At 40.2% G+C, this 13,362-nt stretch overlaps 1 protein-coding gene across 1 annotated transcript in view; it reads left to right on the top strand.

Annotated features, from left to right (window-relative positions):
- LOC137425824 (1-phosphatidylinositol 4,5-bisphosphate phosphodiesterase eta-2-like) overlaps positions 1-13,362 on the top strand; it is a 368,966-nt gene that overhangs the window by 158,395 nt on the left and 197,209 nt on the right. Inside the window, exon 4 of the mRNA XM_078775526.1 lies at positions 12,187-12,316. Within this exon, the coding sequence (XP_078631652.1) occupies positions 12,187-12,316 (130 nt within the window). The remainder of the gene's footprint in view (positions 1-12,186; positions 12,317-13,362) is intronic.

The raw sequence follows: 13,362 nt of genomic DNA on the forward strand, positions 1-13,362 counted from the left end.
GCTCGGCTTGGAGTGTGTGGGACAGAAAGAAGGAGGATGTGTGACAAGGTGACCCAGGTTGCCTTGAAAGGCTCACTTTGGATATGGAGGAAGTTTATGGAGGCACGTCGAACGGTGAGGTTGAGGTTGTGGGGGGTGGTTCATTTCAGTCTAAAGGGGTGGTGACCGAGCACGGAAGAGAAATGGAGATATGTGGGTGTGTGTGTGTGTCTGTATGTGTGTGTGTGTGTGTGTGTGTGTGTGTGTGTGTGTGTGTGTGTGTGTGTGTGTGTGTGTGTGTTGCAGGAGTGGGTGTGGTTTTGCATGAATGTGTTTTTGTTTGAGTGGTGCATGTTGTAAGGGTAGGTGGTCGGTTGGTTAGGTGTGGTTTTTTTGGTGTGTGAGTGAGTGGGTGAGGGGCTGTGGATTCTGGGAGTGGAGGTGGTTTTGTTGTTGTAGTCTGTGTTCTCACTGGCTGGGGGTGGGGATAAGGTAAGTACGCATCCGGGTGTAGTTGCTGCATGTGTAGGTGTATGTGCCCCTGCTGGCCAACCATAGCTGACTGTATCAAGGTTGAAGAGCTGAAACGGGATGATGCTGAGGACCTCGACTGAGGACCAGGTCAGTGAGGCACACTTGTGACGAGGTGTGTTTTGAAATTATATATACATATTTATATTTTCATATATATCTATATCGATATATACAGTCACGTGAAAACGTAAGTACACCCCATGTAAAGTTTTGACTTTTTCAACATATTTCAACATACAGCTATTTGATCTTCATTTCAACAATATTGATAGATAAAGGTGATATAATATAACAAATATCATGAAACATTTACATTTTGTAGTCCATTGTATAATTTAAATAAACATAAATGCAAATTTCGCATGAGGAAAAAGTAAATACACCCTTGGCTCTTATAGGTGGTATTGGCCCCTTTGGCAGAAACAACCTCAAGTAGGCATTTCTTATAACTGTCTACCAGTCTCTGACATCGACTGGAAGACATTTTTGCCCACTCCTCCATGCAGAACTCTTTCAGCTGTGCGATGTTTGAGGGGTTTCTTGCATGCACAGCTCGTTTCAAACCCCCCCACAACATCTCGATGGGATTTAGATCCGGGCTTTGACTTGGCCATTCCAGATCCCTCCATTTCTTTCTTTTCAGCCATTCCTTGGTGGAGTTACTGGTATGTTTAGTGTCATTGTCATGTTGCAAGGTCCACCTTCGGTTGAGCTTCAACTTTCCGACAGATGGCCTCACATTATCCTCAAGCACCCTCTGGTACAATGAAGAATTCATAGTGGATTCTATGATGGTGAGCTGCCCAGGCCCTGATGCAGCAAAGCTGCCCCAAACCATAATATTTCCACCACCATGCTTTGCAGTTGGTATCAGGTTCTTGTGGTCAAATGCTGTCTTTGGTTTTCGCCAAACATGTCTTGTGGTACTGTGGCCAAATAGCTCTACCTTTGACTCATCTGTCCAGAGCACATTGTTCCAGAAGTGCCGGTCTTTGCCTCGGTGTTCATTGGCAAACTTTGGTCTTGCCCTGATGTTCTTTCTGGACAGCAAAGGTTTCCTCCTGGCACACCTCCCATGTAGATCAAATTTGTGCAGCCTCTTTCTAATGGTAGACTCGTGCACTTTGACATCAACAGTGGCAAGAGCTACCTGTAGGTCCCGTGATGACATTCTGGGGTTCTTAGAGACTTCTTTCAGCATCTTGTGGTCTGCTCTCGGGCTGAACTTGCTGGGGCGGCCTGGCCTGAACAAGTTGGTAGTTGCTTGGAATCTTCTCCACTTGTAAATGATCTCCCGGACAGTCGAATGATTGATTTCAAATTGTTTGGAGATCTTTTTAAATACCTTCTCAGACTCGTAGGCATCTATCACCTTCTTTCTGAAGGCCTCAGAGAGCTCTTTTGATCTCGGCATGGTGACGCCGCACACTTCAACAACAAAGAGCAAACCAAACGAAATGTCTGAGGTTTAAATAAGACAGGTTCCTCCAAGATCCTCTCTAACGATGTTGTAATCATTTGCACCTGAGCTGGTGCACCTGATTCTAATTTTAGGTATTTGAAGTAGTGATAAATGTAGGGGTGTACTTACTTTTTCCACACGTGAAATTTGCATTTATGTGTATTTAAATTATACAATGGACTACAAAATGTTAGTTTCATGATATTTGTTATATTATATCACATTTATCTATCAATATTGTTGAAATGAAGATCAAATAGCTGTATGTTGAAATATGTTGAAAAAGTCAAAAAAGTCTTGTTACTCTGAGCCGTTCCTAACCCTAAAAGCTGCTATTATATTCGATATCTTTTCATCCTGAACACATGACTTCTTTCCTTTCCATTCTCCTTTGCAAAGTGAAAGCTTTGAGTTGGGTGAATATAATTTCACATTCAAGGTCCACCTTTGAGTCCCACCTTAAAATTTCAAAAGAGACTAACATGTCAGCTTTGTTGAGATTTGCTTTTATGGCTTAGCTTTCAAGTGGGTCATTTTCCCCCTGAGTTTCTCTTTCTGACCCTTTTATCACTTGTAATTGAATTCAGAAGGTGTGGTGTAAGAGCAGGCAAACTTAGTGCAAAGACCAAAAGGTAAGTAATCTGTCGTCAGAGCAGCAAACGTACGATATTTGGTGCTGAACTATATGGGACATTGGAACTCACAGTTCACAGGGGAGAGTCGTACTTGATGGAACTGTCAAAATTATTTTAAGGGAATAATGAACGCCCCCCCCTCCCCCACAGGCATAATGGACCCCCACCCCCATCAAAAGGCCTCAACATCCTCCCCCCACCCTCCAATCCTCAACCTCCCCTTTCCAAAGCTGTCCCATCTTTACCGTCACCCTCCTCCCACGTATCGAAGCAATCGGGCATACCCACGTCGAAACAGCGGAATATTTAACGCTTTCTGCTGCCCAATTCAACTCACAATTTTAAGAGAATAGTTGGAAATAATAGCAAGGAATTTCGTTACCTCCACAGTAAAATCGCTGCTTCAGAGAAAGGGTTCTAAAGGGTAAATTCTAAAGGGTTCTAAAGGGTAACTTCTAAAGGGTTCTAAAGGGTAACTTCTAAAGGGTTCTAAAGGGTAACATCTAAAAGGTTATAAAGGGTAGATTCTAAGGAGTTCTAAAGGGTAAATTGTAATGGGGTATAAAGGGTAAATTGTAATGGGGTATAAAGGGTAAATTCAAAGGAGTTCTAAAGGGTAAATTCAAAGGAGGTATAAAGGGTAAATTCAAAGGAGGTATAAAGGGTAAATTCAAAGGAGGTATAAAGGGTAAATTCAAAGGAGGTATAAAGGGTAAATTCAAAGGAGGTATAAAGGGTAAATTCAAAGGAGGTATAAAGGGTAAATTGAAAGGAGTTCTAAAGGGTAAATTGTAATGGGGTATAAAGGGTAAATTCAAAGGAGTTCTAAAGGGTAAATTCAAAGGAGTTCTAAAGGGTAAATTCTAAAGGGTTCTAAAGGGTAACTTCTAAAGGGTTCTAAAGGGTAACTTCTAAAGGGTTCTAAAGGGTAACATCTAAAAGGTTATAAAGGGTAGATTCTAAGGAGTTCTAAAGGGTAAATTGTAATGGGGTATAAAGGGTAAATTGTAATGGGGTATAAAGGGTAAATTCAAAGGAGTTCTAAAGGGTAAATTCAAAGGAGGTATAAAGGGTAAATTCAAAGGAGGTATAAAGGGTAAATTCAAAGGAGGTATAAAGGGTAAATTCAAAGGCGTTCTAAAGGGTAAATTCAAAGGAGGTATGAAGGGTAAATTCAAAGGAGGTATAAAGGGTAAATTCAAAGGCGTTCTAAAGGGTAAATTCAAAGGAGGTATAAAGGGTAAATTCAAAGGAGGTATAAAGGGTAAATTCAAAGGCGTTCTAAAGGGTAAATTCAAAGGAGGTATAAAGGGTAAATTCAAAGGAGGTATAAAGGGTAAATTCAAAGAAGGTATAAAGGGTAAATTCAAAGGAGGTATAAAGGGTAAATTCAAAGGAGGTATAAAGGGTAAATTCAAAGGAGGTATAAAGGGTAAATTCAAAGGAGGTATAAAGGGTAAATTCAAAGGAGGTATAAAGGGTAAATTCAAAGAAGGTATAAAGGGTAAATTCAAAGGAGGTATAAAGGGTAAATTCAAAGGAGGTATAAAGGGTAAATTGTAATGTGGCATAAAGGGTAATTTCAAAGGCAGGTGAGATTGTCATTACACACACACACACACACACACACACACACACACACACACACACACACACACACACACACACTCACACACACACACACACACACTCACGTATACACTCTCACACACACACACACACACACACACTCACATATACACAGACACACACACTCACATATACACTCACGCACACACACACACACACACACTCACATACATAAACGCATACACACACTAACACACACACACACACCTGTTATGTGGCCAGTTACATTTTTACTGTGAGTAAACCTACACATGTAATTTTGACATGTAGAAAGTAGAACCGCCACTTGTTCCTTTTCCATGATATTCATCATAGAACGAGGCGCATGTATTGAATAATGCAACAAATATTGATGATTGTACATGTATGCAATAAGACAATCGATCAAACACTCACGTCCTACTTTATTGGAGTAATTTGCATTTAGAGGCAACAATATTTATTTATTTCAGTGCTGTTTTGAAGGCAGAAACATATACACTGTTAATCTCACTTCTGATATGTGGTCGATGGGTCAAAGCAGAACAATTAATACAGAAAAAGTATTAATTATGGCTTTTGGAGATGGAAAGTACAGTATTAGAATCTGAATACAGTGCAGCAGGACACACAGGAAATGGTCTATTTTTTAAATTTGACATGAGGAGGTTTACCTGTGAATGTTCACGATTCTATAAACTACATGTACATCACTTTGCTGTAAATGTGCACATGCAGCATGCGCTACAAACATTTTACCTATTTCGAGTTTTCAGAGACAATCAATATCAATATTAGTCTTTCTTTAGCTGTGTTGAGGCGAAAGAGACTTTTGATCCTCCTGTTGTGAGGTCGAAGTATGAAAGAAGAAAGCAGTTCGGAACACATTTCTGTCGTACACACAGAGTGAGGTCTGTATAGTCTGGCATCCATCCGACAGAATAGTCAGGTTCACTATGTTTTTTCGTTCAAATTTTTGGAGATTAGCAAAACTATACATTTTTGGAATATTCAGAGCATGAGGAATCCAAAAATTAATGTTTACATTTGCGGAGACACCTTTGCGAAAATGACACTCAGGACGGTGATGAAGATCTGTAAAAGCATATTCCTGAACGGTGTAGACCTCGTAGATCCTGTGTGTAGGACTTATAGTTCAATCTGATACTACCTATAACTTCCTATAACAACCTATAACTTCAAAGGACTTGCAATATCATGTATTATGTAATACAGTTATATCACAAATATAAAGACAATGGTTTTCAATTACCTTTGTTTGTTGCTTTTCTATAATCCTGAGCACTATTTTGAGGCCTTTATTGGATTCCTTGACCCAGAAAACATAGGATTAGCATATTTAATTAAGTTTCTAGGTTGACTAGAAGCCGAGATCGCGCAAAATATGTATTTTATGGCGGCCATTTTCAAAATCCAAAATGGCGGCCATGCAGGTGTCTGTGCAAATGCCAACATTGATTTTCGGATTCTCCATGCTCTGAAGATTCCAAAAATGTACAGGTTTGCGAATCCCAAAATTTTGAACGAAATTATATTTGTTAACATAGTGAACCTGACTAGGATGAAGACAGCATGAATGTTTACTGCACGTGTATTTTACAAAGTATTTCTCTGATGTTTGAAGTGTACATTTATGATTTATTTTAAGTGTAGCAGATTCCATTGAAGAATGGATGAGGAATGAGTTGGCCATATTCTGTGGTAAATGGAGCAGGAGCAGGGACTCCTAGAAATTCCATGTTATGTAAAAAGTGACTTCATGACCACAACTTTCTGTCCTCCTCCACCCCACACTCTCTTCTGACCCCGTTCAACTCTCCCCCCTCTCCATCCTCACCTGTTCTCTCCCTCTGCATCCCCACTCCTTCCTCTCCCCCCTACCCCTCCACCCCTCAACTTCTCTTCCCCCTCTCTCCTCTCCCCCTCTTCACTCTGTCCACCTCCCCTCACTCGGTCCCCCACTCATCTCCCCTACATCCTCCTCTTTCTCCTCACTCTGTCGCTCCTCCCTCCCCTCACTCTGTCACTTCTCCCTCCTCTTCTGCTCTGCCCCCTCCTCTAACTCTGTCCGCCATCACTCTGCCTCCTCCCTATTCCTCATTCTGTCCACCTCCCCTCATTCTGTCCAACTCCCCTCACTCTGTCCCCCACTCATCTCCCCTACATCCTCCTCTTTCTCCTCACTCTGTCGCTCCTCCCTCCCCTCACTCTGTCACTTCTCCCTCCTCTTCTGCTCTGCCCCCTCCTCTAACTCTGTCCGCCATCACTCTGCCTCCTCCCTATTCCTCACTCTGTCCACCTCCCCTCACTCTGTCCAACTCCCCTCACTCTGTCCCCCACTCATCTCCCCTACATCCTCCTCTTTCTCCTCACTCTGTCACTCCTCCCTCCCCTTCTGCTCGGCCCCCTACTCTAACTCTATCCACCCTCACTCTGCCTCCTCCCTATTCCTCACTATGTCCCCACTCCCTCTCCTCACTCTGCCTCCTCCCTCCTTCTCACTCTGTCCTTGCTCCCTCCCTTTTCCTTAATCTGTCCACCCTCCCTCTTCTCACTCTGTCCATACTCCTTCCTCATCATTCTGTCCCCCCTTCCCTCTCCTCAGTCTGTCCCACCCCCCCCCCTCCATCTGTCTCACCCTCCTTCCCCACTCTCTGTCCACTCTCTGTCCCCATCATTTTGTTCCCTGTTCACCTTTCCCCCTCCCCTCACTCTGTCCCCACCACTCTCCCCCTCCCCTCACTCTGTTCCTTCTCAACACTCTCTCTCCTCTCCCCCTCCCCGCATCATGCCCAACCTTAAACTGATATTAGCATGTATTTTGCCTTTTAAAACATCAATGTTTGTATGATTTTCTTCCTGTTTTTTGCAAATTGATCCATCTTAGCCATGATGAAAAATGAAATTAGATGTCAAATTCGAGTTAAGATAAAGCCGTGAGAGAATCAGAAAGCATGAGCCTTACAAAAGAGGCCCATGAAACATCAGGCCTATACTGGGTATAGAAATATGGCGGTAGTGGTGTAGACATTGTGGGTGGAGTCAGGTGGACTGTCAAATAATGGGTGAAACATGTATAAACACATACGCATGCCTCCTTTTCTAGTACTAGTGGGCCCGTTGGTCCATTGGACCAAATTTTCATTGGTTTTCTCGGCCTTGTAGCATACCTGCCTGCTGTACTGCTTGAGCATGAGTTTGCCTTTCACCAAGGCCAGATATGCTTGGGCCAGGTGGGTGGAGGGTAGTGGTTAGTTGTGTTTGTCATGAGAATAGTGGAGCGTAGAACATGGACCCACCTTGCACTTAGCACTTGTTATTTGCTACATGTCGCATGTCTACAACAGCTCTGCGTTGTTGTTGTTGTTGTTGTTCGGGGTTGATTTTTGAAACGTGCAACCATTAGTCGGACAGCTGCAGACAGCGGACAGCGGACCACACTCACATCTGTCGCTTGACTCCACCCACCATATCACCAAGCCAAAATGATATGGCCGCCATCTTGGTTTTCTTATCGGCCTAACACATTAGGCCCGCAGGCCTCTGCTGATTGAAGGACCCTGAAAAATGTAATCACATGTCGAAAAATAGTGATGTTTAATTAAGCCCTTCAGAATGCACAGTAATGAAGCGTTATGTTATGCAAGTTACTAAAACCATTGGCTTTGTTTGGGTCGAGTGTTATTCATGATGAGGGACCCCAAATAATCTAATCACATGTCGAGTAACAATAAGGTTCAATGAAGGCTGTCAGAATGCAAGGTATTTCAGAACATACGGCAATCAAGCGTTACGTTATGTTATATAATCAAGTGTTACATTATGTTACATAATCAAGCATTATGTTATGTTACATAATCAAGTATTACGTTATATAATCAAGTGTTCTGTTATGTTATATAATCAAGTGTTATGCTATGTTACATAATCAAGCATTACGTTATATAATCAAGTGTTCTGTTATGTTATATAATCAAGTGTTATGTTATGTTACATAATCAAGCGTTACGTTATATTACATAATCAAGCATTACAGTTATATAATCAAGTGTACGTTATGTTATATAATAAAGTATTATGTTATGTTACATAATAAAGCGTTATGTTATGTTATATAATCAAGCATTACGTTATATAATCAAGTGTTACGTTATGTTATATAATCAAGCGTTACGTTATGTTACATAATCAAGTGTTACGTTACATAATCAAGTGTTACGTTATGTTACATAATCAAGCGTTACGTTACATAATCAAGTGTTACGTTATGTTACATAATCAAGCATTATGTTATATAATCAAGCGTTACGTTAAGTTACATAATCAAGCGTTATGTTATATAATGAAGTGTTATGTTATGTTACATAATCAAGCATTACGTCTTGTTACATAATCAAGCATTACGTTATATAATCAAGTGTTACGTTATGTTACATTAATCAAGCGTTACATTATGTTACATAATCAAGCGTTACGTTATATAATCTAGCGTTACGTTATGTTACATAATCAAGCATTACGCTACGCAAAATACTAAAAAATAAAAAATAGTGTTGCATAATTTTTCAACGGCCTCATCTTCGGGTTAATCGATCCTTGGCCGTTTTATGAATCAGCTCATTCTGATATAACCATGAGGAGGGTGACACGGATAAGAGGTGTCGAGTTAATCTTTTAATAACGCATTAAATGTGTGTTTCCCAATCACGCTGATCATCTTTTAATAGTGCTGTAAATGTGCGTTTCCCAATCGACCCGTTACCACATTTTAGTGCAGGTTGTGACCACAGTGCGGTCATTCTTGTTTCCATAATGAGTGACCTTATCCTACTGACATCCAATTTTGAGGACCTTAAATCAAGGATATCACAACGCCAACGAGCTTGGATCTCTTGTCATTGTGATGGAAATTGCGTACTTTAGTATGAATCAATATTACTTTGTTTCTGCTCCACGAACTTGCTGCTTGTACACCTCCGCCACTAGCCAGACCAATAAATACCTGGCAAGCCACTCCGTCATATGATTATTGTGCAGCCATTGGCAACTCAAGGGATGGCCGTGATGTATGTTTCTTTCCCTTCACCGTTAAACTTTGGAATTTTTTACCTTCTCACGTCTTTCCTAACAGTTATAACCTTCCGCTTTTCAAAAGGCAGATTTTTCCAGTTCTTCAAAAATCTCAGGTTATTTTCCTTCTCTTCACTTCTCTATTTATTCAGTTATATTTTTTGTGTCATTTAAGGCCTGGCCTCTGAGGATGATACTGTCCTTGAAGGAAGAGGTAAATCTCCATCAACAGTTTGTTGATCAGATCTTTTGCCTTCCATAATTATTTTGATCCATAGTTTAGATGTGTGGTCCCTTCGGATTCTTTTCCCTCGCACCCTCTTGCCACACACGTGCAAAGTGAGTTCAGAAATTAGACTTATCTTGTAACTTCCTGCTTAGAAATTAGACTTATCTTGTAACTTCCTGCTTAGAAATTAGACTTATCTTGTAACTTCCTGCTTATAAATCAGACTTATCTTGTAACTTCCTGCTTAGAAATTAGACTTATCTTGTAACTTCCTGCTTAGAAATTAGACTTATCTTGTAACTTCCTGCTTAGAAATTAGACTTATCTTGTAACTTCCTGCTTAGAAATTAGACTTATCTTGTAACTTCCTGCTTATAAATCAGACTTATCTTGTAACTTCCTGCTTAGAAATTAGACTTATCTTGTAACTTCCTGCTTAGAAATTAGACTTATCTTGTAACTTCCTGCTTATAAATCAGACTTATCTTGTAACTTCCTGCTTATAAATCAGACTTATCTTGTAACTTCCTGCTTAGAAATTAGACTTATCTTGTAACTTCCTGCTTATAAATCAGACTTATCTTGTAACTTCCTGCTTATAAATCAGACTTATCTTGTAACTTCCTGCTTAGAAATTAGACTTATCTTGTAACTTCCTGCTTAGAAATTAGACTTATCTTGTAACTTCCTGCTTAGAAATTAGACTTATCTTGTAACTTCCTGCTTAGAAATTAGACTTATCTTGTAACTTCCTGCTTAGAAATTAGACTTATCTTGTAACTTCCTGCTTAGAAATTAGACTTATCTTGTAACTTCCTGCTTAGAAATTAGACTTATCTTGTAACTTCCTGCTTAGAAATTAGACTTATCTTGTAACTTCCTGCTTATAAATCAGACTTATCTTGTAACTTCCTGCTTAGAAATTAGACTTATCTTGTAACTTCCTGCTTAGAAATTAGACTTATCTTGTAACTTCCTGCTTAGAAATTAGACTTATCTTGTAACTTCCTGCTTAGAAATTAGACTTATCTTGTAACTTCCTGCTTAGAAATTAGACTTATCTTGTAACTTCCTGCTTAGAAATTAGACTTATCTTGTAACTTCCTGCTTATAAATCAGACTTATCTTGTAACTTCCTGCTTAGAAATTAGACTTATCTTGTAACTTCCTGCTTATAAATTAGACTTATCTTGTAACTTCCTGCTTAGAAATTAGACTTATCTTGTAACTTCCTGCTTAGAAATTAGACTTATCTTGTAACTTCCTGCTTAGAAATTAGACTTATCTTGTAACTTCCTGCTTAGAAATTAGACTTATCTTGTAACTTCCTGCTTATAAATCAGACTTATCTTGTAACTTCCTGCTTAGAAATTAGACTTATCTTGTAACTTCCTGCTTATAAATCAGACTTATCTTGTAACTTCCTGCTTATAAATCAGACTTATCTTGTAACTTCCTGCTTAGAAATTAGACTTATCTTGTAACTTCCTGCTTAGAAATTAGACTTATCTTGTAACTTCCTGCTTAGAAATTAGACTTATCTTGTAACTTCCTGCTTATAAATCAGACTTATCTTGTAACTTCCTGCTTAGAAATTAGACTTATCTTGTAACTTCCTGCTTATAAATCAGACTTATCTTGTAACTTCCTGCTTATAAATCAGACTTATCTTGTAACTTCCTGCTTAGAAATTAGACTTATCTTGTAACTTCCTGCTTAGAAATTAGACTTATCTTGTAACTTCCTGCTTATAAATCAGACTTATCTTGTAACTTCCTGCTTAGAAATTAGACTTATCTTGTAACTTCCTGCTTATAAATCAGACTTATCTTGTAACTTCCTGCTTATAAATCAGACTTATCTTGTAACTTCCTGCTTAGAAATTAGACTTATCTTGTAACTTCCTGCTTAGAAATTAGACTTATCTTGTAACTTCCTGCTTAGAAATTAGACTTATCTTGTAACTTCCTGCTTATAAATCAGACTTATCTTGTAACTTCCTGCTTAGAAATTAGACTTATCTTGTAACTTCCTGCTTATAAATCAGACTTATCTTGTAACTTCCTGCTTAGAAATTAGACTTATCTTGTAACTTCCTGCTCAAGCTATAATAAACACCGGAAATAGGTCCAATATGAGGCCTTTACATAATTTGACCCAAATTGTCTCAGGAAAAATGAGTCTGAAGCGTTTTAACAAGTCTCAGTGTGTTTTCCTGGAAATTAAAAGTTTATTTTATCGATCAACATGAACTTCTTTTATCAGCACTTCAAGGATCGCTTTCACCACTAGACTATTTCAATTGATTCCATAGAATGTCATGATCAGACACGTATGTTCTTGCATTATGTGGTTTTGGAATATTGAAGACAGTCGTCTTGCATACAAGGCCAGTAAGTACGCGCCCCTGTTTTTGTACCACACAGCATTGACTTTTTCCACATCCCTAACCCTAGCCCTAACCCTAACCTCAATCGGGTGTAGTAAAGGGCAGCAAGTCTTGTGCTATATTTGAGTCGGACCACCGTGCAGTGATGGCGACCCATTTAACTGCAGACCTACTGTCATCATGCTCACTGCTGAGTGTAGTCGTCCCTCCCTCTTTACTCCAGGAATTGCTTTCCTTGATGAGCACTGCTGGTGGGAACGTGGCTGCAGCAGACATTTGAGGAAGCTGACAAAAATGGAGACGGTTCTCTTAGCATCGAGGAGGTGCTGCATCTGATGCACAAGCTCAATGTAAACCTGCCACGTCGCAAGGTCAAGCGATTGTTCCAGGTAAGATGCTCGGACCACGATGGGTTGGAATTGAACAAGTGCAGCTGATTTAGCCCTCTGCAAGGAGGATTAGGCCTGTATAGGGTATGGTATTAACACCCGAGCAACCCTACCGGAATTGGCTAATGTAGCAGTCCAAGGCAGAAGCAAAGTGTTTATTCACTAAATGTCCAGGTGAGCTTGTTTCAAGGAATTATGTTGGACATAAATTGCTCATTTTTGGTTTGTTGACTATCGCTGTAATAACGCAAAGTTACCGTGCTCTCAGGTTCGAGCGAGGCAAGGAGAAAGTATTCTCTTGTGCGTTGAGTGTTGAAGGTGTAAAATGAGAATGACTTGTTTTTTTAATGATGTCTATCATCAACGCACACTTGAAGGCAAAGGAAAGGCACTTACCTCCATTTCATGCTTCTGTGATCACAAAAGAAAGCCTCTTTGGCAATCTGCAATGACATTTTGGAGATGATACTGTTGCGAATATGGAATTTGGCCTCCATATCCGCTTGTAAATATTCCCCTATTTTCTCCAATACTCCCCAACTTTCCCCAATCCCCCATTCCCTAGTCCCATTGCATGTAAATAACAATCAGTAGAGCCGACCTTCCCCTTATTCCCCCATTAAATGTCGTGCCCAGGTCCACCGCACCACACGTAGACAACTTTCGGACATCTTCCTAGTTATTCTTAATCTATGTCAGTTAAGGCCTCGTTTCCATTAATTATGACTCTTCGTTGCACCAGAATGTGATTATATGGCATCAGTAGTGAGTTTAGGACCTTTCCCATACCTCCTCCCATCTTCTTCCCCAAACAACAACAATAACAACAACTACAACAACAATTACAACAACAACAGAGGAGATGGCGGCGGAGCGGGGGAGGATGCGTCCTCACACCGGCTCGATTAGCGCCATAGACCATGCGCTCCACGGGGTTACCACGAAGGGGCTCCTTGTCAGCTCCTCGTCAAGGGCGGAGCCTGGTAAACCCCCCGCACGCACCCAATGAGAAGCAACGTGCCGATTCCACGAGGCGGAGCTAACGA

This window comes from Myxine glutinosa, chromosome 4 (assembly GCF_964187855.1).
Source record: "Myxine glutinosa chromosome 4, kmMyxGlut1.1, whole genome shotgun sequence".
Taxonomy (NCBI): domain Eukaryota; kingdom Metazoa; phylum Chordata; class Myxini; order Myxiniformes; family Myxinidae; genus Myxine; species Myxine glutinosa.